This window comes from Lactuca saligna, chromosome 2 (assembly GCF_052625555.1).
Source record: "Lactuca saligna cultivar CGN05327 chromosome 2, ASM5262555v1, whole genome shotgun sequence".
NCBI lineage: Eukaryota > Viridiplantae > Streptophyta > Magnoliopsida > Asterales > Asteraceae > Lactuca > Lactuca saligna.
This window is the reverse complement of record NC_136418.1, coordinates 126,668,426-126,694,865: the sequence shown is the minus strand read 5'-3', so window position 1 is coordinate 126,694,865 and position 26,440 is coordinate 126,668,426. Positions and strand designations below refer to the sequence as shown.

The window sequence follows — 26,440 nt, the reverse complement described above, 5'->3', positions numbered from 1 at the left end:
TTAATGGTTTTTCTTACCACCGGCTAAAATACGTTGGATCTGTAACCCTCTGCTGAAAGCCTGGTTAAAAAGCAACCTGGTTTGAAAATCATACACCATCGGGAACCACGCAAGAATAGCCACCGGAGTAAAAATCAAGACACCCATTAAATACTCATACCCTCGCCCTAACGCCTTCACCGACCCCCACATCCCCAACACCCTCACCGCCGGCCGACACGCTTGTGCTATCTGCAGAATCGCCCATCCCGTCGGCAAGAACGCAAGTAAGCTCGCGAATAGATCGCCGATTGTGAGTCCGGCCAACTGAAACATCATCGTGAGTGCAACGACGAATCCAACAAATAAACATAGTTTAAGAAGACGAAACATTAATTGGAAATCCGCGCTGAATTTCTTTCTACCCATGGACACGATTTTCAGTAATGCGATAACGAAAACGATTACGAGCCATGAGAGAGCGTACACTAAGATTGATTTATCGTTTTGGACGACTTTGAGGTGGTAAACGATACCGTATTGGTAGATGAAGAATCGAAGAGAGAGGAGGATTTCCGTCAGACGACCACCTGTACCGGTGGATCGGAGGTGGTCCTGTTCTTCCTCCCACCACGATTCCCAGCTTTTGTTCGCCGGAACACCGATTCCGCCGTGGTTGCTGATCCACGCTGACCAGTCGTCCCAGTCTTCAACGATTTTCTGCCATTCGAATCCGGATGGGTTGAAAAGAAAAGGGGCGAACAGCCACGACACGACTAGGAACCACATTGAGATGGTTAGGAATATGTACACGTTGCCATCGGAGAATGCGGATCCGTACGCGTTGTAAACAATGAGGAGAATCATCAGTTCCATTCCTTTCGTGAAATGACTCCGGGAATACATTCTGTAGTTTTCTGCGAACTTCTCGTGTCGGACAACGAAGCCGCGTCCGGTGGCTCTGTATTTGGCGCCGCCGTGGAGAATTGTGCGACCGAAATAGTGAAGTTTGGTGCCGAGAGAGAAGGTGAAGAAGACAGCGGAGAGCTGGAGGTTCATGATTATTAGGTCACCGAGTGCAGTTCTGAAGCCTCTTTCGAGTCCGATCTCCATAATCATCGGTAACGCCATTAAAAGACCAAGTTGAACTACAGATTGAGAAGCCATGGCTGCTTTCAAAGCTTTATCTCCTTGCATCTTTGCTGATTTCATAATCGCTTTTTCTAATCCACTTAAACAGAGATATAATCTCCCGTATAAGAACGCATACACAGTAAGCATCACCATCTGAAACATAAGATAATTTGTCATTTTTTTTAGACACTTACACTGTTACACACACATATATATACAGATATTATGGTACCATTGAGCTAACGTAGAAGCCTGTCGTGGTATAGAAACAAGAAAGCATCCGGAAGAAATCAAAACGATGGCCTAATCTGTAAATATCGCGACTCAACGTCTGTTCGCCATTACCACATGCAACTTTTGCTTCGAAAAGTGAGATCTGGTTAAGACCGACGTCTCTCCCTTTTCCGACTTGTATGTATTCATGGTGAGTTATATTGCCTCGTCTGAGTGTTGAGTTGAATCCTACGTGTCAATATTGTAAGATACATGTTATATATTTCTTGAAAGTAGGTTGATGTTTGTTGAATGTGTATGTATGTATACCTGCAAAGATGTCTTCGCTTAGATTGATGCCTTTTGAAGCTTTACTGATGCCACCTCGTGTGATGTGGAAAATTCTATCGAACACGTCTGGATGCCCGTAGTGGAACCGAACCCTAAATGATGTGTAATGAATTTGTAAATAAAAAAATGATAAATTAAAATTATCTCATCCTATAATTACTTTGTAACATTACAAAGAAAAGCGAAACATACTTTAAAGGTCTTGCGAGAACACGTTGACCAATTGTGACAAAGCTTGTTTCTTGATTTGACATAAACCACGCTAAAGAAGAAACACTGCAGTTAAGTGTTGTAAAAATATGAGTTTATATTCTATCAGACCTTGATTCAATTAACAACTATCTAACAAAACATAATTGAATTTTTCTGACCTTCCTGTAAAGATATGTTCGCGAACACCCAAAATTGTTGGAGATCGGACTCCGTGATCTTCATTAAATTCTTCTAGAAGGTTCCTCATTTTGAAAGCTTCTTCCAAATAGTTGTCTTGATTCATGTCAATAGTCTGAAGAGCTTCGCCTCTTGTAAAGATTATGGCATGGTTTTGATTCTCAGGCTTCCCTTCTCCTATTTTTGGATTCCCAGGTAATCTTATCCTGTAAATTTCCTTCAAAAAAAAAAAAAAAAAAAATACATGAATTCGCCACGAAGTTTTACAAAGTGAATTTTTTTTTAAGAAAAATGAGAAAAATATGAACTCAAATCACCTGATCAAGATTCTCAACAGCTTTAACCAAGACAGAATAGTACACCTTTTGTGATTTTCCTCCTTCTCTTTCTTCAACTTCATCAATATAGGCCACACGAAGAGATGGATTACTAAAAACATATCAGGAGCAAATTAGTTAAATTAATCAGCCATAAAAAAAAATGTGAGATTTTTATTTTTATTTTTTTTGCTAAGAATACTTACTTAACCATTAAATTTAAAATATCTGTTGCGCGACGATCTCCTGTGCGCTTTTGGTTACCATACATTTGACATGTTGCTACATAAGTGAACTTCATATCAGCAATAGCCTCTAATCGAGCATTCAATGAGCTTTGACTTTTCTTCTCATCTTCTGATGGAATGCTGATAGCTTTATAACCTTCCAACATTTCTGCATGATTTGCATATAGATAGATTTAACTCGAAATTAATGTTAATTATAAAATTAAAATTAAGGAGCTAAAATATTTATTCTTACCTTGCTCATTAGCCATGTCAAGGAAAGCTTGAAGCTTCAACGCCCTTCTGTAGTACATCATCCCTCTAACTGAACAAAACAAAACAAAACAAAACCAAACCTCATTAGAAATAATCATAACATGGATGAAAGTATTTAATTCAAATTATTAATTTCATATCACTTGTTCTGCAAAGTGTTTGTCCTCTTAAGGAGACCCAATGTCTAAGCTGTAAAATGTTTTCATCGCTTTCAAAAATTCCGGAGTCTTCTTTACAATCAATACGCTCCATGAAATTTTCCCATTCATCTGAAGAAAGTAAAATAACAGGATTATTAAAGCATTTGGACTTATAAGAAAGTAATATAATAAAAGTTAGATTTTAAAACCTGGGAAGATTTTTCGGAGGTAATATTTGATGGATATACCATCTTCATTTTCCATATCGAGGTCACTCTTTGAATAGACTGTCTCTTCACTATAGTAAGGGGTCATGACACTGCAATTTTAAATGAAAGTAATCTGTATTAATAAGAGCCAAATGTGTTTTAAATTATGTATTTTTTTTTCACCTAAATGATAACATTTTGCGGACTCGAGGTGCACGTGGCATATTCATGAACAATGAGTTTGTAAAAAACATGATCCTTCGTCTTGCTTCAAGGTTTCTAGGCACATCCATGGCAGATTCCTTAACTGTGAGAAGGAGATAAAGCCGCTTTATCTGTGTAATCATAACAAATAAATGGCGAAAATTCAAACTTTAGACTATTATTAAAGTAGTTGAATAGAAATAAGTATAACCTGTTCTTCCCATTGTGAGGTTACTGGAGGAGGAAATGCAATAGCATGCTCTGAATCCGTGACTTTTTCAAAAAGTTGCCTTCCAGAATCCTGTCCAAGTTCTGCCAATTCACTGAAATAATCAAATAACTCCTTATTATTCTCTGTTAGGTCAAAACAGGAAAATAAATATTCCATATTAAACAGATTAGTCAAATTCACCAACCGAATTTCATTGACCATCATATCACGGGTAACTACTTCTAACATATCCTGGAGTAGCAAAACTACAGTGTTGTGCTTTGATTCATCAGCATTTTTCTGCAATATAAACAAAAAAATTATGTTAAATGAGTTTGTTAATTTAACTACTTTTATGTGAAAGGACTTGGTTACCCACCAACATTTCTACAAGCTTCACAAACTTGGCGCAAAGAGTAGGTAGAGAACTCATCCTGAAGTTGGTAAGTAAGGAGTTTTTTGATATGCTATTTTCAACTTCTTTAATTATAATCCCAATAATCCTGTCATCATGAAATAATAAATAATTAAGTGACTGAATAAAGGTTTCTAAAAAGTATATTCAAAAAGTAATATAATCAACCTTTTTTCAGCATCTCCTACAATCACAGTATTGAGGATGCGTTTGAAGGTTTCATAGCATTCAATAATAGCACACTTCATATATTCATCAGCACATATACGCTTCCAGAGGTCAGAGTCCTTGTATTTAAACTGAGCTGCCATATCAAGTGCCACTGGGATCTAAGCCAGAAAGGGTAAAATGGTAATATCAGTCACAGTAGGCATTAAACAGATGGAATATGGATAGTAATTAAAAAGACTAAACTAACCTTGCTAGCAAGCAAAAATGGGGGCCATTGAACTACTATAAGGGTAGGATCTGAAGAATATGGAACTAGCATCAGGTCCATCTCCCTGTAATAAGCAAAAGTACAACCAGTTAAGTTTCAACTCTTTACTTTAATGAAAAAAGAAAAAGTCAAAATTGGTCAAAGTCAAACGGTCTTTCCTGTCACTTATGAGATCTTCTTCACGGAAACTACATACAACTTCATTCCATAACTGAGCAAACTTTGCTGCTTCGGTTCTCTTGTCAGGTGTAACCTAATTTTACATAAGAACAACATTTTCACATTTATCATTTGAATTTTTTTAAATATTACATCTATAAGAAAACAGAAAATACCTGTTGGAAATGCTTAACCAGAGAATACCATCTACTCTTACTTCTATCTGAAGGCACTAAATTTGCATTAAAGGCGCCTGGGATAGACTGGAAGCGGGACCTTAGCATGATCAAAGTTCGAATCTGTGAGAAAAAAAAACATAAATAAAGATTATTTTTATGTCATTTTCATATTTTATCTAAGTGATATTTCAGGAAATGTTTAATTTTTAACAAATATTGAAGTATTGTACCTCTCCCAAACGATCAAAGGCCCCAATAACTCCACCACATAAAGTTGCATATATAGCATACCATATTTGAGTGTCCATAAAGTAAACCTGTGTAATTAATAAATATGTCATATTCATGCAAATGAACAAAAAACTTAGTGACAAAAAATATGAGAATTTTAATCAAATTATAGGATGGTTTAACATAACACACCAATATAACAGGCGTCCAGAGGGCAAGAATAGCTCCAAAGTTACCTTTAGCTGCACATGCATAATGCATTATAAAAAGTGAAAAAGAAAATAATAATAATAATAATAATAAGCAAAATCTAAAGGTCACTGAATACCATTTGGGAAGAATTCATGCCATGCATATTCAACTTGATCGATGTTCATAATATCTTTTGTCGGCTCAACTAGTGGTTTTATCTATTGAAAAACAGAATAACATTACTACAGTAATTTTCTATTTTATCTAAAAATATCACAAATTTAGCGAGAGTGTATTAGTAAATACCTGAATGAAAAAGCTAAAGGCAAATTTCGAACATAGAAGAACCACCCAAAAGAGAGTATACCTATACATATTATAAAAGTGAAATAATGATCTTCTGTGTAAAAAATAGTATGAAGTAAACAAATAAAAAACTATGTACATACTTTATAAGGGCAAACTGACTTTCATGCATTCCCCTCCCCACATAGATTCTTGGCTGCAGAGAATAAGACAAAGGGTAAAAATGGAACTTCATAGTTGTGGGTAAAAGGGTAAAAATGGAACTTCAAGAATAAAGATTATAGTTATATGATGTACCTGTGACCACCATAGGAAGAATCTTACAATAAGCCAATCAGAATTCTCAATCCATCTTCGAAGCATAGGAAATATAAACAAACCTGCTGCTAGTAAATTTGGCAGCAAGTATAAAGCCACAGCTATAATATATAAAGGAGGAATGCCTTTTAAATTATCAAGAAAAGAACTATAATCTTTTAGTTTCCCAAAAAGTAGTGCCTTAGGGTCAGCTTCTTGTGCATAACAAACTGGAAGAATAATAGTCCATCCAAGACTTATAATAATCTTTAAATACACCCTCAAAACATCAGTAAACTTCCATCTACGATACCCTGGGTGGTTCAAAACAAGGTCCAATATACCTACAGAATGAATATTTATTTCAATAAAAATAATAACAATAACTGTTTATTTTTATATATTGCAATAAGAGAGAGAATAAACATGAACATACTTTGAATGAAACGAAGAGCTGCTGCTGTAATGAAAATACTGGATATTTTATATAAGACATGCATGTCAAAGATCTCCAATACTGAAGTATCATCCCATGCAATAATCAACAAAACCTACATTTGAAAAAAAATTCAATTACATTTCGTAAATTTGATTTTTTTTTAATCTCATCTGTTTATTACCTGAAGAACAAGTATGAGAAATGTCCACAAACGATCAAAACTTCGAAAGTTATGCCAAAAAGATCGTGTCTCAACAAAATATGATTTTTGCATGCTGACAGGCTGTTGATGAGTTCGTTGTTTTTTTCCCTGATATTGCATATTCATAAATTATTAATCAAAAAAATAATCTTTAAGCGTTTAAGACTACAATACAACCATGATGTAAATACACAGAGATGAAAAACCTGCTTTGTGTCGCGTATTGATTTAAAAAATTCATCACTATTACGCATAGGCCAACTCAAAGAAAAACAATTAGGTGACCAGAAATATTCATTAAGATCATCATAATTGCACCACTCTGAGTAAGGAGCCTTTCCATTTCTACTCCTTTTCGCTTCCTATAGCATAACAACAAGCATTAAGTCTAAAAAGTAACAAAACAAAGTTTGACTCATTGACTTATTGACTTATTGACTATACCGTGTCTATGACTTGATAAATTGGAGTTATAACTTTGCGAAGAAACGCCTCGTCCTTATTACCATATGCAGGTTTGATGTTTTCTGCAGTCACAGCAGTAACATTTCCAGCTAACAGGCCTTGAAGTTCATATGCCATCTGAAAGGATATATAATATATATCCAGTTGTTAATTCAATTAATGTATAACTATAAAATATAAATCAGTTAGATGAATTGTTATTTGTTACAGACAAATGAAATACTTACATGGTGAAAGATGTAGCATAGACACTCTGGCATGAAGCGAACATTAGCTGCTTCACCCCATATAAGAAGATATAGGCCCATATAAAGTATTTTTCTCTGTTGAACTTCTTGTTTTACTTTAGGGAGCTTTATGCTGTGTCTCCTTCCCATGTACTTGCACCAGGTTTTATAGTTTTTAAAAAGTTTTGTCATAACTTCATCCACAGCTCGATCATCAAGCTGCATAATAACAGTGGTTAGAAGTTAGAAGTTAGAACTTAGAAGTCAAATAGTCAAAAGTGAAAGGTAAGATTTATATGAGGTGCGTTCATGTTCTTGCCTTGTTGGCAGATTCAGAGGACTTGTGTTTAAGTCTTGCTTGAGGATGTGCTAGTTGCAAGATCAAATGCTCCCTCTGGTTTCTGACATTGTCTCTCTGGAGATATTTTCAAACATATGTTAAAAGATAACTTAAATAATGGAAGTTAGTGATGATGCTGATGTGTCATTACATGCCTGAAACCCAAATGTTGCTCTTAGCCAATCAAGGAGATCCAGTTGTCCTGATGTTTGTCTATGTGGATCCTCGTCAGCTGAGGTGGGCCAATTTAAACCGCTTGTGTTACGTAGAGCAGACACTGATGCCTTAATCTGTAGTGTGAGAAAATATAAAAGTAAAAAAACCAAGTTAAGTAACAATTATTTCTATATTCATCTGTATACAGAGAGAGATCTCCTGTAATTCATTATTCACAATACAAATCATGTGGCATATTAACTCCTTAGAAAAGAAAACGAAACAGAGACTAAACAGAGAGAGTACCTCTTCGAACTGCATGATGCACTGTGACTCGCCAGCGGAATCAAGGGGTAGAATGTTGTAAGGTGCGTATATACTCTGTTTTGCTTCGATATCTCTAGCTGATGCAATGATCTAAACACAAAGAATCACCGACATTATGAGGTATAAAAAAACAAAAGCAATTAGCTCAAGGGAAGAAGGACAGTGAAACTGACGTCAGCGGGAACTTCTTCCGCCATATCCGACTTGTTAACCGAGCAGAGGACTTCATACAGAATTCCGGCCACCTGGTAAGCTTTCCCCAATTGGCCTCTGATAATCAAAACAACATGAACAACAACTATAAGAAACGTTTGCTCACTTTTTCATCCATGAACATAATAAAATAAAATGATCGATGGATATACCTATCTGCTTTTTCGCCCTGATCAAGTGCCATGACATATTTCTCATAGTATTGTTTGTAGTAGACCTCGATTTCCCGCGCATCCGTCTTGTTGACACGAGCTGCGAGACTTGAGGCATTCTCCTGATAAACCACACTCCCGGTTTCAGTTGATGTTGTTCGGAATAGGGTGTTAGGGTTTCAATTCGTAGTTAGGCAAACGAGAATACGAGATAATCGCATAATGAAAGCGAACAGTGCAAATCAAAACTGAGATTTCAGATTATGAACCGAAATTGTACAGCATTATAATCCCTTCGTGCATTTTGTGCTTTCGAGTACGAACAAATATGGTACTGAAACCCCCTCCCATTTTAATCAAATATATACTCCCTCCATTTCTGGCGTATAATACGAAAAGAGGAACGTCGTCGTTCAACGTGTTCTTTTTTTGGCTTTTTGGTCCTCCCACATAATTTACATTTTGTTCGAATTAGGAAAAAAAAAAAATAAACAAACAAACAAATTACTAGTGATTTGGTAAAAATTATGTGTTTTGGTTTCTAACATTTATTTTTGCACTCCCCCCCACCAAACACTCCGAGTGCCCCCCCCCCCCCCCCCCCCCCGAAATAAATGTAAATTAAAAAGCAAAGGGAATATCAAAAGTGTGATCCAACTTGCGATGCTTAATTTCTCACAAATGGAATATCGTGTGACCTATCTCATTTGTGATCTTAAGACTTAAGTTGTATATGATCATAATAATCTTGTTTCTTTCTGTAATTAAGATGTTTTCTTCCTAATTTTTACTGTTTGCATCAACAAAAATTATGGGTTGTGTTTGAAAACTTAAAGTTAATTTCATATCAACGTCTTAATCAACATCAAGCTATAATATATATTGCACACCCAATACCTTACAAGAAAATTTGAATATGAGTTCATATTGGTATGATATTACGATCCCAATCCAATATAGAGATCATGATCTCGCGCAAAACGTTAAATGATATTGTGTAAAATCCCGATCTTGACAATATTGGTCTTTACTATATAAATATCGATCACTATAAGAAAGATGTAATATAAGAAATTCTTATCTTCAAGATATGAGGTATACATATCACGCCACTCCATATCTTGTTATCCCTTATCCATGTCGTCTCCTCTCTCGACCATCTCAACACCATCTTCAAACCACTAATAATGGGGGTGGTGTTCAATGGATGCTATGCCGAGAATGAAGATGAAGCAAAAAAGAAAGAAGTGATAAAAAGGAGGAAGAAAAGGTGTGTTCGAGCGTGAGCAACACATGAGAGACCATGCAACCTCAACTTCATGTATCTCGGGGGTGATATGCACACTATGGTTGATCGTCCATCTTAACATCATGTTGTGGCGTGATGTGTATACTAGATAGCCTTATAAAACATTTTTCTTACTTTCTCTCATTGTCTAATCCTAATCATAGTGATATATTTGAAAGACAAAACGAACAACAAAATCGTTTTTGATTTCTATTATTGAAAAAAACTCATTATACATCTTTTCTTGTTCTTTCTCTTTTACTCATTTCTATCCAAAAAGGAACTTGACGCCATAATAAAAGTAGTTTTAAACTTTATGTTATAATGTGCAGAAATTAACAGATCGAGCTCAAACTTCAAACCGATCAGTCCAATTAAAATCGATCAACTAACATTGGAATTTAATTGTTATTTGATTTGGCTCCATTTGACCATCACTTGAGAGGAGTAAATTATTCAAATTGCATAATATAATTATACTTTCCATTAATCAGTTAATTAAATAACCTTAATTAAATTTCTAGAATTAAAGAAGTTAAATCATATCACATTGTGGAAGATTTCATCAGTTATAATCACTTCCATAACCCTAGCTTCATCATCCTTATGCCACCACAATAGTTACAGTCACCATCATCTTGTTTTGTCGCGATAAAACACTCCTACCAATCCTACACAATCCTACACTGTTATCCGTCACAACATCACCATACGTAAACCGCCAACCACTCCATTATCAAATCCTAGATTTTCTTCTACATTTTTTGGGGCGGTTCATCTCAAATCAATTGACGTCTATTTTCTTGAACCTACTACTCCATTTCAAGAAGGAAAGATGGGCTTCATTCTCTTCATTGTTATTTATTTTCATTCTATTTTGGCATAATACTCTTTTTGAATACATGCTTTGATGATGATTTCAATTCGCCCATCACCACAACCGAGATCAACTTATACATTTTATGGGGATATTTATCTCAAATTATTCAACACCTATGTTCTTGGATCGACAAGTCGATTTTAAGAAGGAAGAATTGGATTGATTCTTTTCGTTCTCAAAGAATGTTCTCTATGTTCATTCCATTTTCGCATGATACTCTTTTAGTATACATTCATTGATAATTCTTTCAATCCCATTATATGTGAACATGACATTTTCATTATATGATGAATTTTTCAGCCTCATTCATGTTCGTTTCATTATGACAAAATATTTGTTAAGAACATATTCAATGTTTTTTATTATTTAAGAATGTTATTTCTTCCATTCTCATAAAATAATATCAAAATTTTTGATGTGAAATTGTATCTCATTCTCGTATCATTCTCACACATTCTCATTTATTATCATAGAATGTTTCATGTACGTCACCGGTTTTATCGTAATAGTTTAGTTATTAAAGAATGAAATTTGATTATTACTTATTTAAATTTGTTTCATGTAAATTTGTTATTCTTAAAGAATGAAATCAGATTCTATAACATTGATTTAAATAAATTTAATTTATAAGAATCATAAATTAGAGAATGAAATCATATTATGAAACGGGATTATCGTGATAATAAGCATTGGAAATTAAGATTGATTTTGAATTTAGAATTGATTATAAAATAGGTCAAAACTAAATGCAAGAATTCCCTTTTCCATAAGTCAAATGTATAAAAAAGGACCATATTATCCTTTAAGTGGTTTAAAATTGAAAGTTCTATATATTTTTTATTTAAAAGGAATAATAATATTCATTTATTAATCACAATCATTGATTTTGAAAATGCAATTGCTAGAAATTTGTTATATATTCACACAATAGATATAATTTACATTTAATCATAATTCTCCCTCTCTTTTTAGAAAGTATAATGGTTAGAAAGTCTTTATGAAGATTAAGCTTCCTTTTGTTTGGAAGTTGGCTTAGCAAGTTTTTGTGACTTCGGAAGTTTCGCTAATTATAATTTACTTAATAATAGGAGTAAAAGAATTATGTTTATGTCTAATTAAACTTCTATATATGAATATTAAGTTTCCTAGTCGTTTGTAACTTAAGTAATAACTTGTAATTGCATTAGCATTAAGGTGACTACTCTACTTCTAGAACACATGTCCCTATTATATGATTTACTTTGATTTTGTATTTCCATTATATGCAATATTATATATATATATATATATATATATATATATATATATATATATATATATATATTTCTTGGATACTATATGTATAAGAAATGCAATATTTTGTTTGATGTTATGATTTCTTGTCGTGGACATCCTTACTTGATCTAAGGACATGTTTCTGAATGGATTTTAAAGTGGGGGTTTACGTAAGCAGTTTAATAAGCTTTGATTATCACTTAGACCAATTTTATATGTTTGAATTAACTTAAAATTTATCTCTTGATTATGATTAAATATCATTTTAGATGGGTTGATACTTGAGAGGTCCATGTTCCCAAAGTACCATGTAACACCTAGTTTAAAGATGTTTCTAATTTCAGGATACCAGACTGTATTTTCATTAAGTAATGATCTTGGGCTTCAAGAGAATAAATTTTAGATCTTATTGGATATTGATAATCTTGGTTAAGTGGTTGAAGCAATCGAATTATACTTTAAAGCAAAAGGGTAAAATGAGAAATATGATACATCGGGCTTCTTGCATGGATTAATGATTTTAGTTAGGTATGTTTTAATTCAAAAATAAGTATATAGGATTGTGGGGCTTTTCAATATCTTTGTGTACATATACAAATCACTAGAAACGAAGTTAGAACGAAGAAGTTATGACTATTTGAAGCTGAAGCTGAAAACCGAGAACAATCAGGAAATTATAGGAAGCGCGGAGCGCCCTTTAGTGAGTAAAGAGTGCTTGTGGCCCAGTGGGTTGCATTTTTTAGGGTTTTTGAGGGTATTTAAAGTTCGTTAACCTTTAGGGTTTGTCATTTTTCAACCTTCATCACCTCTATAATTATCCCAAGTGAAACCCTAGCCTCTCTTCTCTAATTTTGAGCTTGAAAACATTTTTAGAGGCTTATATCTCATTCTTGGAGTGAAGCTACAATAAATTATTTTTGGTTGTAAGGGATGTTGTCTCCAGTTTGGATCAATAAAGTTCACATATTTTCTAGGCTTTTGTAAGTATAAAGCTTCAACCTTTCCTTTCTAGTTGTTAGATCTTGCTAATGGTCCCTTTTATGCACTTTTGGTCCCATTTTGTTAATGAGTTACTCCTTTTTGAGAGCTTAGAATTGTTTAGTGGATCATTTGGACTTGTAAAGTAGACATCTTATGTATGTTATTTTATCCATGAATGTTATTTTAGTCCTTTTGGTCATTTTTGTGCATTAAAGTCTAGATCTTGTAAGTTTGTGAAATCGTAATGGGTAAAATTGGAAACTTTATCCAGCTTGACACCATGTTGTTTCCTATCCGAAAGTTAGAGGCTTGGACTTAAGAGATTAAGTTGAAAAAAATGCATTCTTGGACTTTTTGAGACTTAAAGTATAGATCGTGGTTGTTTTGGAATGGATTGACGGACGGATAAAGTTGGAAACTTTATCCATTTTGACCATATGGGAATTCAGATCTGTAATTTGGGGGATTGACTTAACTGATTAAGTCACTTAGCCCTTTAGATTCAACCTGCACGTGATGTGCTTTTCCTTAGCGTGGCACACTTTTGGAGTTTTCTAATAAGTGCTTGAATTTAAGATAGATCTCTACTATTTTTTCTTGTAGTATGCGTTGGGCGCCTGTAAGGGGGCGTTGTGTGTCGTTGCTCATAGTGTTGACTTTGATCATTGACCGTTAATTTTTGAAAGTTTTGATTTTTGGACAAACCTTTGTAGAATTGAGTGTTTAGCTAAGAACTAGTCTCAGTTTCACATTAGGTAGTCGATGTTACCTATTCTGTTGTTGAGGTTTGATGTTGAGCTTCTACTAGTTAGCTCGAGTGAGTTTTCACTATACTTTATATTGCAGTATATATCCTTATATGTAGGATATTGGTATATTATAGTGATATTTTAGATTGGTATATTTGATGGTTATTGTTTATTTGTTTGCATGTGTCGATATATTATGGTTGGGTTGAGGCGGTCCTACTTTATGTTATATGCCAAGATACCTTGGCAGTCCATGTGTACTGTAGGCCTTGCGAGGTGGTCCAGTCGGACTATATGCCCAATAGAGCGGTCCAACTATAATGTATGCCTTACGATGCGGTTCGGTTAGACAGTAGGCTCGGGAGAGCGATCTAGTCATCATGTAGGCCTTGCAAGGCGGTATAGGCAAGTTGAAGGCTCATATATGCATGCATTGTATGTGTATTGTTGTGAGGAGTATTTTGGGAAACTCACTCAGCTTTGACTTATAGTTTTATATTAAATGTTTTTCAGGTACTTATTGGATGGCGAAGGCGGGACTGTACATATGCATATCAATCGTTTTATGATTCAAGATTCCACAATGTTTTATAACACTTATTTTGAATTCTGATTTATGAGTAAATGGTTTGACTTGAAAGTAAATTCATTAAAGCGGGTGTTCATTCTTTTTTTTTAAATAAAACAAATATTCTGAAATTTAGGACGTTACAAGTTGGTATCAGAGCTCTGGTTTGAGGGATTTAGATAAACACTCGTATGAATCCAAACTCAAACTAGGATCCGAGAATTTTCAAAGACATTTTAAAAAAGAATTTAAGAAAAATAGTTAGGCCAAAGACATGAACTCAGTTCTTTGTCATGTTCTTGTCTGACTGTTGCCCTGGGTTCGTGAACGTGGATCTCTGACACGACTTTAGTTTTAACAAGGAAGATGTGATGTGTCTAGTCAGCTGGAGCTCGAACAAGAAAATGGTTCCCAAAATATGCATATTATTTGTATATATTTGTTGATATGGTAATTGTTAGAAATGCATGTTAGTGGATAAGATAAGGATCTATAAGGAATTTCATGTTAGAGTCGCCTAATATTTGAGATGCCTTATAGCCTAGGTATTTCCTGGTAGATTTATTGTTTGACTGTTGATTTTTTTGTGTTGTTTGAAACCTATGTTGATGTTAGTTAACTATTGTACGAGTACGTTAGGGTTGCATTCCCCTAGGATTAGATGTTCCCAAATTGCTTGGTTTGGCATATGGTGCAACTCTTGTTTGAGTCCAATCATTGTAGTGTTGGATCTCTCTGTTGAAGGACTGCCTAATTCTAATGGCATTGGTTAGTATTCGTATGATGGTTGGTTGATATTGATAAAAGTTTTTTTGTTTTGCCAACATGATAGCAGGGTATGGTAGAGTTCTTAGTAACATATGAAAGGTTTTATGGTATTACTAGTGCATACATATGTGTGGATGGAATCCTAGGATGAGAATCTAGGAAGTGTATCTTGTGGCTCTTTTGAGCGCTAGGTGTGTGTTAGTACACCTACCTGTCGTCGGGAATAATGACCTAGAACTTTGGGATGATTCCTGAAACATATACGAATATGAGTGGAAAGTAGTATTGGCTCGTACTACTAGAAGCATAGGATCCGTATGAGGATCAAGAAAAGTCACAATACTGTTAGGGAACTGGTTGTTGGTAGATAGTGTGGTGTGACAGTAGGGTTAGTTATAGTCCATCCTCATGTTGTCGGTCTTTTGGTTATGGTTGCTCTGATAAGGGTGAAATTAGTATTAGTCTGGGCCTAAGTGGTCATGGCAGTATAGACTTGCAGGGTATAGATCTATGCGAGTTATTTAATCTTAAGGTTTTGAAGACCTTGTTCGAAGTAGTGCCAGGTTGAGTCGTAAGTCTCATGCAGGAATCGAAGGTGATGATCGACCTGAGGATTACTGTCTAAGGATGGGTGGCCGACCGATGGTTTGGGATGTTGTTATCTACGACGAGGTTATGTTCTTCCAGCCTCTTGTGTTTGGGGGAGAAAGGATTGGATGTGTGTGTCGGTCGATAGGTAAAAGAAAGGGAGGGTGTCCTCCGCATCAGTTCTTGTCGTAAGGGGGTAAAGTCTGGTTCACAATAAATTTGTTTTGTCTCGCAACAAAGGAATGTCTGAGATTCTACTGTTCTTTTGGTTCGGTGGTATAGGTGAAGATTATTTCGCGAGTCGGATATGTGACGCAATTTGTGAGAAGATCGGGTGTATCCAAAGAGGTAACAAGATGTTCCTGATTCGGGTAGGAGGGTTCTATTGATATGATGGGTTGGTCGAAACTATTACTTGAGCATCTGCAAGATATTCTTGAATTTTTAGAAGAAGATGAGGTTGTGAATCATTTCTCCAAATGCAAGTTTTGATTGCATGAAGTTCGGTTCGTATGACACATCATCAATCCAATGATATTTTGTTTGACTTTGCTAGGAATAAGGCGACGATGATAGGGAAGATTTTCGAGGTCTCCATTTGAGAATTCTGAGTTTCCTTATGATTGGCTTATTATTATCCGAAGGTTCATCTTGTGTTGTGTTATGCATCCCGAGAGCCAAGGTTGGTATGTATATGGTTGAGCCAAACTGAGGCTTTATTGTTTGCAGACGTTAGTCGGTGGTACTTTGAACCCTAAGTGGGGGAGAACTGGGTATTCTACTTAGAGGATTATATGTCTAATTGATTTTTGTGATTTCAGTATTATGCATCAAAAGAATCTGCAATTCAAGTGTGCGAGGTTTTGATGTAGGTTTTCTACTACAAAATCAAATGAATGTAGGCTACCATTGAAGTACTCGGGGTTAGGAAGTTTTCCCGTTGTGTTTCTCAAGGATCCGTTGGAGTCCTCCTTAGTAGCGGAGAATTTAAGGTTGGTCAAATCATGAGTGCAAAGCAAGTTGATGTTAGTTTTATGTCTGCAAGGACGCATGCACTGCCCTAGCAACAGGAAGCTGATGGACAAAGGACTTGTTGTGGGTCGTAGTTCCTTCTGGAAGTGCCAGGGATCTTGATCGTGGAGCAACATATTTACCTATAACCTAAAGTAAAAAAGCCAACCATCTCTTATCATATTCACTTATTCTTTATCTTCCTATAACCCCAAACTATATACAAGAAGGAAAGCTTCAACCAACCAACATATGTCATAAAGTAAAACTTCCAAATCTCATCCCACAACCGAAATATATGAAATACAAGAAAGAGCATGGTGTCATTAATTCATACGAATGTAAGGGGTGTGTGTGTGTGTTTGTATGTGTGTGTATGAGAGATAGAGAGAAAGAGAGAGAAATGTATATGATACCTTAGTTGTAAGGTTAGATCAAGTAAAAACTTACTTTTTAGACATTTTTTTGTCAATTTTGAGTGAGTTTATGTATATACCAAGTTGGTATGAGTTTTACCGAGTCCAAAAGTATTTTGACTGATTGTCTAGAAACTCCCTCGGTCAATGATCGAGTTCTAAGTAAGCATTGAGTACTTGTATAATTTTTTTACAACACTGATGAGGTCAAGATGTTGGTAAACCCAATAGTTCGAGAGTAAAACCAATAAGAAATCGAATATGAATAAGAGTGTTAGATTTGTTGGGTGTGTTAGAATACGCCGATTTATATTATCCAGGTCGCATATAACCTATGCCAAACCATCTTTTATTACTAGAAACCAATGAAACCAACCTATAACTAATTTTCAAAATGTCTTCCCAAATTAACGGTAACTAGGGAGTGGTATATACACTAAAGTCCCAATATTTTCAACGATTTGACAATAAAGTTCTAAACTTTATTTGTTTGATAGTAAAGTCTTAACTACCGACAGTTTTTAACACACTTATCATTTTTTGCCAGTTAACCGGTAATTAGGGATTTACTATTAAGAAAAAAAGTTTAGGACTTTCTTGTCAAATTGTGAATTAAAACTTTACTATCAAAAAAATAAAGATTAAGACATTCTTGTCAAATCATTGAAAATATTGGGATTTTAGTGTATAATCTTGGTTTCCCTAGAAACAAATAATTTTATCAGCCTCATGAGACCCGATTCCTATCCCAAGAACTTTCAATTGTGATTTTTGTCGTCATACCACTGTTTTTCTTACCATCATCATCTTTACTATGCTACAATCATGACCAGGGAAATAAATGTAAAAGAGAGAGTGATAGTATGAGAAGACTTGTAAAGCTTTCTTCTTTGTTCGTCGTCAAATTTTGAACTGAAAAGATAGGATAGATTATATAAACGCAAACAACACACGCCTAATCAAAAAGGTGTGATTATGGAGAAAGGGTAAGAAGGGCAGTTTCATCTTTTCTGGTTTTTTAGTTCTTCATTTTTAGGACTGCAAAAAACCAACACAACCTTGGTTCTTTCTTCCTTGATTATCTCCGTTTTTTTCATTGTCGTTTTATTGAGATTAAAAAAATTATTTAACAAGAAGCAAACGTTAAGGATTTCAGTAGGATTTAGCTTATCGGAGCAGATTATTCATATATCCTAATAAATAAAGATATTTTTACCAAATGGCACATTCTTCTTAATCTTGACACATGTAATTTTCTCATTAATTTAGAGTAATTTTGTTTCCACATGTCATTTTCTTATTTTTTCCATTTTTATTTTATTGCCATATCATTAAATTAATCAAGCCATATGCCAATTGATTATAACCGATTGTTTAGTATTATTTATTTAAATATGTTATTAATGTAATTTGTGTTTTAATAATATAAAATTTAATTTGAGTTAATTGTATTCGAATACTTAATTTAGTAATAATTGCTTAATGATATAATTTATAAAAAGATTGTAAGTATATGACTATGATTCAGCTTCGACTTGTAATTTATAAAAATATAATTTATTCATTTTGATTATATATAACCAAATTTTGTTTGAATCAATATAAATTAAACATTTATATAATGTTAGTTGTTTTACTTTAAAAAAACTAAAGAATAATCACTCAATCAAGAATCATGAGAATGCGAATTTTAGCTATTATAAAGGTGTGAAAATAAAATCTTTTAAAATGCAATGTATTTATGGTGCTTTCCCTCGATATTCAAGTTGTTGAAAATTTTGAAAAATCTTGGTATATATGTTGATATGTGAAGGCTTTTACTTATGTTTATGGCTTTCGGATGAGCGTTGATGAATTTTAAAAATATCATGGGTCTTAGTGGTTCCTTTGTTGTTAGACTTATTAATGTTTAACTATTTTCTTAGGGATGGTTTGTTGTAGTTTTAGGCACTAGTATGGTGGCTTGAATTCATCATAAGTTGCTTTAACAGGTGGTGTGAGCTCCACGAGTTTAACCTACACGAATTTTGTTCCCTTTTGCTGCATTGTGTTGAAAGGTATAAAGGTCATTATGATCAAGTAATGACTTCTGAATATAAATTATTCTGTCAACCGTATAGATTGAATTACTTACTTATTCATCATTTTGTTTGTATATATTCCAAATTTTTACTTTAAGAAATGGTAAATGTTACACATTAATATTAAAAAAAATTTAATCAATCTGTATAGTACATAGGTCTTACACCTAATATTCCAATAACTCTTATGTTTAAAGACATATCATTAAATTCCTAATAAAAAAAAAGGATGTATACACTAAAGTCCAAATATTTTCAACGATTTGATTAGAAAGTCTTAAACTTTATTTTTTTGACAGTAAAGTTTTAATTCACAATTTGACAAGAAAGTCTTAAACTTTATTTTTTAACAGTAAAGCCCTAATTACCGAGTAACTGACAAAAAATAACAAGTGTATCAAAAACTACTTGTAGTTATGATTTTACTGAAAAAAAAAAAAAAAAAAAAAAAAAAAAAAAAAAAAAAATTAAAACTTTTTTATCAAATCATTGAAAATATTAGGATTTTAATGTATATAACCCAACTAATGAACACAAAATTGTTGGGGTTAATTACATGTTGGCCAACAGATTTTATGGAATTTACCAATGTGTGGAATAGCTTATTGTTGTGAAAGTGTTTTTATGAATAAAATGGTGTAAGATTTAATTATAGGTTTTGTAATAAATAGCCTTGTGAAATTTCAAAAGTTTGCGAAATATCTGGATTTTCGTCTATAAATGAAATTCCATAAAGCTCACGTTCAATTACATCTAAAACTCAAATTTCATATTTAATTCACGAAAAACAAAAAACTAAAGATGACTAGATATCCAACCACATTGAGAGAAATTATCAAGGATCACATAGTATTTGCAATTATTTTTACTTAGAAAATTTGTTTATATATAATAGGCAAAACATAAATTACAATAAAATTATGTTTAGTTATACGTAAAAGTATTATGGCTTTAAAATTGAAAATGTAAAAGAAATAATTTGTAAATGTTTTTACAACCCTACATAAACGAAAACGAATATGTAAAAAACAATTTTGTAAAAAGCTAGAAATCTATTTTTGTAAAATTGGATAAGAAATTGACCGAATTCTATATTTTGTTGATATCTGTATCGAGATAAATTAAAAATGTTTTTTTTGTTTAAGTCTATGATTTATGATGATTACAATGATGTAACTAATTTTATAGTCAGATGATATTTAGAGTATTAGGTTCAACATAAAATGACATGTACTTTGTTAGAATCATGTTGCTTCGAATGTCTATAGAACCTCATATTTTAGTAGTATGAAGTATAGTAAACGTATAGCGATATAAAAACAAAACGACTTTGAGATATAAAATATGTGACGTCTAATATATGTTGGATTGAACAAATTCAAATCATTGCATAGATAAAAATGAAATGGCATCAATGATATATTCTTATTTACACCGTGTATCACCTAACAAAAGTTTTTTGTGACATAGAAAATCAATTTAAAAAGCTTAAATTTATTATAAAGCTTTTTTTTTTGTTAAAGTTAAGCAAGAGAGAGCTGCTGGCTGAACATGGTTTGAGAAAAAGCTATAGCGCGTAAAATTAGAAGTGGCAAAAGCTGACACAACATCCTAACATAAAATAAACAGGTTTAGGTAAGAGATTTCGACACGTTTAAGTAAACAGGTTGACACGAGACGACACAAAATTAAACAGGTAGGACTATGGTCAACACTTTCAATTCGAATATGACACATTGAATAATATATAATTTTTTATAAATTTTATATATTTACAAATATATTATATTATATAAGAAAGAAGGAAAATAGAGATTTAGTATGTGTACATTTGTGTTTTATTCCCATCTTACATCTTCTCCCACATGAAAAGGGTGTATGCGGTTTCATTACAAAATAACTCACTACTCTTAAGCATTTTGTTGCAAGAATAGTTATGGAACCAGATTTAGTATGTGTACATTTGTGTTTTATTCTCATCTCACATCTCCTCCCACATGAAAAAAGGATGTATGAGGCTTCATTACAAACCTCGTTACTCTTAAGCATTTTGGTGCAAGAAGAGTTATGGGAACCAGATTTAGTATGTGTATATTTGTGTTTTATTCCCATCTCACATCTCCTCCTACATGAAAAAGGGTGTGTGAGGCTTCATTACAAAATAACTCCCTAATCTTAATCATTATGATTCAAGAAGAGTTATAGAAACCATACTCGCATCAAACATACCTGGTTAACCCACGGAATAACCTGATTTTTATTGAAATATTTAAATTTTTCTCTGGTTGAATGAGTTTTTTAAGGTTTAATCTATACGGTTGACACATGTCGTGTTGGGTTGACATCCCCAAATCATACTCTTTCTATTTTCCCCTCTCAACTTACTATGAATTTCATAATTCTACATGCCCAACTCTTGCTCCCCCATAGCAACTGGATATCAAAAAAGCATCAAATTTGATGACTTATTAAAGGAAAGACGAAGTAAGAGCATGTTATTAAAGATGTTGCAAGATATATCGGGGAGGCCTTCGTTGAGTGTTTCAAGCCGACATGACACAACAAATCTACTTTTGTAAACCCTAACTCAAAACCCGACATGAAAATAAATTGGTTGACACAACACAATATGAAACTTAAACGGGTCAACTAGGGTAGGGGTGAGCATTTGGACCAGACCGACTCTTGGATCGGAATGGTTTTTTAGAAATTCATAAACCTTGAACTGAACCTATTGAGGCTTATTAGGTTTAGGTCCATGTTTCGGTTCTTGGATATAAAGGTGAGCATTTGGACCAAATCGAACCGAGTCGAACCCGACCGACTCTTAGACTAGATCGGTTTTACAGAAATTGGTTGACCTTGGACCAGACCTGTTAAGGCTAGCATGTCCGATGCAGGTCTAGTTCTTTATCCGGTCCAATCCTAAGATCCAAATGCCCACCCCTAAGTTAGGGTCAATGTATCTCAATCCATTTAATGTTTCACCCTGACACGACATGATACATTTTCTAAGTCTACGTGAAATAGACGGATGGATAAAGCACATAATTAAAAACATATAAATGATTGAGGGCTTTGATTAATTTGATGAAACATTATGATTGGTGGTATCCTAATCCATAATATTATCCTAATATACCTAATAATTAAAAACTAAAATCACAAGAATTAAGTCCCTCTAGCATTTCGTTATGTAATCTCCAAGTCGACAGTACATTGAATTGTCGGATACTTTAAACATTGTATGGTGTGATTATGTAACATTTTTTAGATATAAACTTGTTGACGATGATGTTACAATTTATAATTATTACAAAAATCAAGTTATTATTTAGATGAGATTGATTGGGCTTTAGAAAATGTAAAATCCAAAGACTATTTTTAACCCGAAAATATCATAAACAAAGATACCCAACACCCAAGGTCATGCCCCCAAATAATATGGCTATATCAACTAACCGGGGGTCCGATAGCACATAGACAAATTTATGATATAGCTTCATAACCAGTTATGGGACTAAGATCAGAAAGATCATATCATTGCCATCCCAAGTATTGTGAATTGTGATCTTCTATTTATACAGGTTAAATTCAAAGGGAACTTGATTATATCTTTGTAACTTGACGAATATTAGTCAAGTTTTAAATTTGTAGTGGTGTAAAATGTGTTGTTAAGATGAAAAGTTTTGGAAAGGAGTTGAATGTTAGCGCTACCCGACCTTATATTATAATATTGTGATTATTTCCAACAAAAACATTACACATAGAACTCTAACGCAAGGGTTTGTAGAACATATCTATATCAATAATGTAATGAGAATTCGCCATCGTGTCTATATACCATCAAGTGTGAACATTATGGTCAAGGCTCATATTTTGAAACACTTAGACCACGTTTTCAGGGTTGAGAGAATCATATTCTTCAGTATTAGCTAAAGGTTGGGACAAACGCATTGGGTCGTAGCTTAGAGCGGAGGGAAGGAACATGTTATTGCGGGCCTTAGTTTTGAGGCAAAAAAAGGCTTGGATAACGACTATGGTTTATGTTTTACAAGATTGAGATTTCACCTAGCTCATTTTATGTTTTACAAGATTGTGGTGGAAAGATTAGAATCATGATCAATGACAAGGATCATAAGATCATACTAAAATGAACTAGTTTTCAAGTTTTCCCGTTAGGTCTTGTTTGCATAGTATTTACTATAATTTGATGTTGATTAAAACATTAATGACAGAATCAAAATTAACTATTTAAGTGGTAATTATAATTTCCTATTAATGCAAACTGCAACAATTATAAAGAAAACATGTTAAACAGAAAATAATAAAATCATCATGATCAAGTACAATTAAAAGCACGAAATCACAAAGGAACTATCATGTAGTTGTGATGGTTTGCTTAATTCGAGGTGAATGTATCGATGAAGTTGTGATGCTTAAGTTTCCTACAATATGCGATATTCGATTTCGAGTCGAATGCATGAAAAAATTTGGCTCAATTTTAAGATATATAGACAACTTTTTAATATTATGCATGGGGTGCTTTTAGCATAAATGACATATTTCTTATAATTTAGAAAACTAAAATAGTATAAAGACTAATGATGAAGGATTAGATTAGGGTAATATCTTACGATCATATTTAGGGTACTAAAATTTAAGAATATACCTTGCTTCAAAAGCAATACCAATGTGATCATGATATTTTTTGTTTATAGAATCTTAATCAAGATCGATATATTAACAAAGGATTCCTAGGTGATGTTGTTTGAATATATATATATATATATATATATATATATATATATATATATATATATATATATATATATATATATATATATATATATATATATTAAAGAAATGAAATTTGGAATAGTATCTTTTTGGGTTTTAGGTTTTTACCACTAATCTTTGGTGTATTTAATATTGTTTGTCCTTAAATTCAAAACTTTTATATTTTTGTGTTTTGATTGAATTTTTCTGTCTTTTGGCTTTTGCCACAAATTTTTAGTGAGTTTGACATTTTTAGTCCTTACAGTCAAAAGTTTTACATTTTTTATGTTTTTGCCATAAATCTTTTATGAATTTGATATTTTTCGTCCTTGTACTAAAAACTTTTACATTTTGATATAAAAAAGAAAAAAAAAACCTCCTTTTGAATTTGGTCACCATATTTTCCAAACTTTGACAACTTTAACATTATTGTCACAACATTTTTTAATTTTCTCCGGTAGTGTTCATTCTTTTGGTTGTACACTTTTGACATCTAATTTTAGGGGTTGTCGACTTTCTCCCTTATTTGTGGTGATTTACAATTTCAACATATATCTTTTAAAGTTTGCCGATTTTTCCCGTAATACCCCAAAGCAGCGTAGCCGCAACCTCTTTACTAGTTTATTTCAAAGAATTTAAGCATCCTATTAAATATAATATTTTAATGGAAATGTTGTATGTATATCGCTTCTTTTTTACTTTGTTATTATTACCACCGACGATGGTGATTTATGTAGACTTTTTTGTAGTTTTAATATGTTAGTAACTTATTATAGTTCGAATCAAGATTCGTGTGTTTCTTTCTATAATATAAGTTTTTATATTTTGTGGAATATTTTAATTTACAATTTGTAGGTTTTTAGAAAAGAAAAAGAAAATATAGCTACAAAGAAATCGACCAACTTAAGTATATCATTTTGTATATCTTAAAGATTAATATGAGTAGTTTATAAATTTGATTTTTAATAATAATAATATAGTCAAATTTTAATAATAATAATATAGTCAAATTAGTTGTGCATAAATTGGTATTAATTATGTGCATAAATTGGTATTAACTATTTTGACGTTTCAAACTAAGACTGTGTTTGGCGCATTACAACTAGCTGATTTTTCGAGTTTTTTTATGTTGTCGTGTTTGGTAAACCAAAAAATAGCTTATAAACTAGCTTTTTGAAAAGCTATTTAGACTAGCTTTTTAGAAGATTTTTTAAAATTTTCCAAATACAGTTATTAATTAATTATAGAAACACATACCCTTACATGTCCTTTTATGTAATTTTATTTTTTATCAACTAATTTTTAACTAGTTTTACCACACGTTGTTTTTTATCAGCTATATTTTTATTTAACAACTAGCTTTTTATTTAACAGCTAGCTTTTCAGCTATCAACTAGTTTTTCAGTTAATACGCTAAATATAGCATAAATAAAACATAATTATTGTTTTTTTTTCCCTTATTCCCCATTATATTTGTTCGAAGAGTATTTATAATTTATATTCAATGTATTTTTATTTTATTGTCAAAAATATTAATATAACATACTATATTACAAAGAAATGATTTAAACTAGAAAGATGTGTACCCGTTCCAAACGTTGTAGGAGTGTCGTCTTGAACTGTCGAACACCTCGACCACTAGAGCTACGATCCAACCTATCAGCTTTCTCAAATGCATATGAACGACCTTTTCATAGAAAAATAAAATCACGAGTAGTTAATTGTTATGATTTGTAAGCAACAGTAATCCGAAGTTCAGAACTAATGGCACAGTGGAATCAAAATTATTTGATGAATTTAAGATGAAACAATCCATGGAAATTCATAGCAATAGTGAATTTGAGTTCAAGGATGAGAGAGAAGACATACAGAGATAAGCAACGCGAGGTCGTTCATGTTCAATTTCGTTGGCGACACGGAGGATCGGAGCAATTTGTTGCAGGGACGAAGGAACGACCTCGCTGTCAAAAACCTCCGTAGTCACCGTCGCGGCAACGCTGCGAGAAGGTCGCCTCATTAACGCCGGCGCCGATGAGCCGCCTGTTTCAGTGGATTGCGTCGACGACGACGACGCCATTGCACTTCTCGTCTTCTTCCCTGTTGATGCTTATTCTAGTCTCACCTTCTCTCTATCTCTTCAATATCCCTACACGATTCACCACCAAAACATAATTGATTCCACTAAACGAACACCAAATCTACACAAAAAAAATTACGCAAAAAATCGAGAAAACTAATCATTCAACATTCACTGTCCGTAGTACAGTATAGCTAGATTAAACAAAATCAGATCCAGAACTTCCAGCGAATTAATTCTTAGAAATCAACACAAGTCGACGCTCACACAATCAAAGACCAAAACGCGCACTAAGAATTTATCTCATATAGAAAATACATCAAGGATCCGAATTAACCGGGTAAGTCACCTAAATGATGAAAAGTTTGTGCGTTGTTGACGATGCTAATCTTATTTCGGTCTCTTGCAATTGAAATTTGTGGAAAAAACTGGAGGGAGAGAGATGGAGAGTGAAGTGGGAAATGGATGAATGCAAACGGAGCATTGAAAAGCTGCTTCATATTTTTCAGTGATACAGAGAGAACTGGAGGAAGCTTGCTTAAAGTGAGGACTCGTGTTGTTGTGGGAGGCGTTTGAGGAATGAGAGGTT

The 26,440-nt window shown here is 33.2% G+C and overlaps 1 protein-coding gene and 1 long non-coding RNA gene across 3 annotated transcripts; one reads left to right on the top strand and one right to left on the bottom strand.

The window, feature by feature from the left end:
* LOC145031535 (callose synthase 5-like) lies at nt 1-26,440 on the bottom strand. Of its 2 annotated transcripts, XM_078980113.1 has the most exons (36): nt 26,201-26,440; nt 25,644-25,920; nt 25,361-25,461; nt 8,391-8,512; nt 8,199-8,295; nt 8,005-8,115; nt 7,698-7,832; nt 7,522-7,617; nt 7,203-7,421; nt 6,955-7,092; nt 6,717-6,872; nt 6,490-6,618; nt 6,306-6,420; nt 5,870-6,213; nt 5,716-5,768; nt 5,573-5,633; nt 5,403-5,484; nt 5,267-5,316; nt 5,074-5,160; nt 4,841-4,963; nt 4,668-4,758; nt 4,485-4,573; nt 4,235-4,395; nt 4,031-4,154; nt 3,652-3,951; nt 3,420-3,571; nt 3,237-3,346; nt 3,031-3,156; nt 2,868-2,936; nt 2,591-2,780; nt 2,385-2,496; nt 2,049-2,284; nt 1,870-1,953; nt 1,657-1,769; nt 1,346-1,575; nt 1-1,266 (listed from the first exon to the last, which is right to left on the bottom strand). In XM_078980113.1, exons 2-36 carry the CDS (start codon nt 25,849-25,851, stop codon nt 1-3), a joined length of 5,880 nt encoding a protein of 1,959 aa, XP_078836239.1. In that variant the 5' UTR covers nt 25,852-25,920; nt 26,201-26,440. The 2 variants fall into 2 exon arrangements, with proteins under 2 accessions (XP_078836239.1, XP_078836238.1); XM_078980112.1 differs by lacking the exons at nt 7,698-7,832; nt 8,005-8,115; nt 8,199-8,295; ... (2 more) ...; nt 25,644-25,920; nt 26,201-26,440 and having other exon boundaries at nt 3,652-3,763; nt 3,857-3,951; nt 7,522-7,614.
* Nucleotides 1,133-1,677, top strand: LOC145031536 (uncharacterized). The gene is made up of 2 exons (XR_013676967.1): nt 1,133-1,252; nt 1,334-1,677. It is a non-coding gene; the product is annotated as an uncharacterized LOC145031536 (long non-coding RNA).

What these genes read in the sequence shown, in the direction of transcription:
- LOC145031535 (XM_078980113.1), bottom strand. Translation starts at nt 25,851, where the DNA reads ATGGCGTCGTCGTCGTCGACGCAATCCACTGAAACAGGCGGCTCATCG. An exon ending in TCCTACAACGTTTGGAACGG is followed by an intron (nt 8,513 to 25,360) that starts GTACACATCTTT and finishes GTGGTTTATCAG; the next exon opens with GAGAATGCCTCAAGTCTCGC. An exon ending in GTTCTCGCAAGACCTTTAAA is followed by an intron (nt 1,770 to 1,869) that starts GTATGTTTCGCT and finishes CACATCATTTAG; the next exon opens with GGTTCGGTTCCACTACGGGC.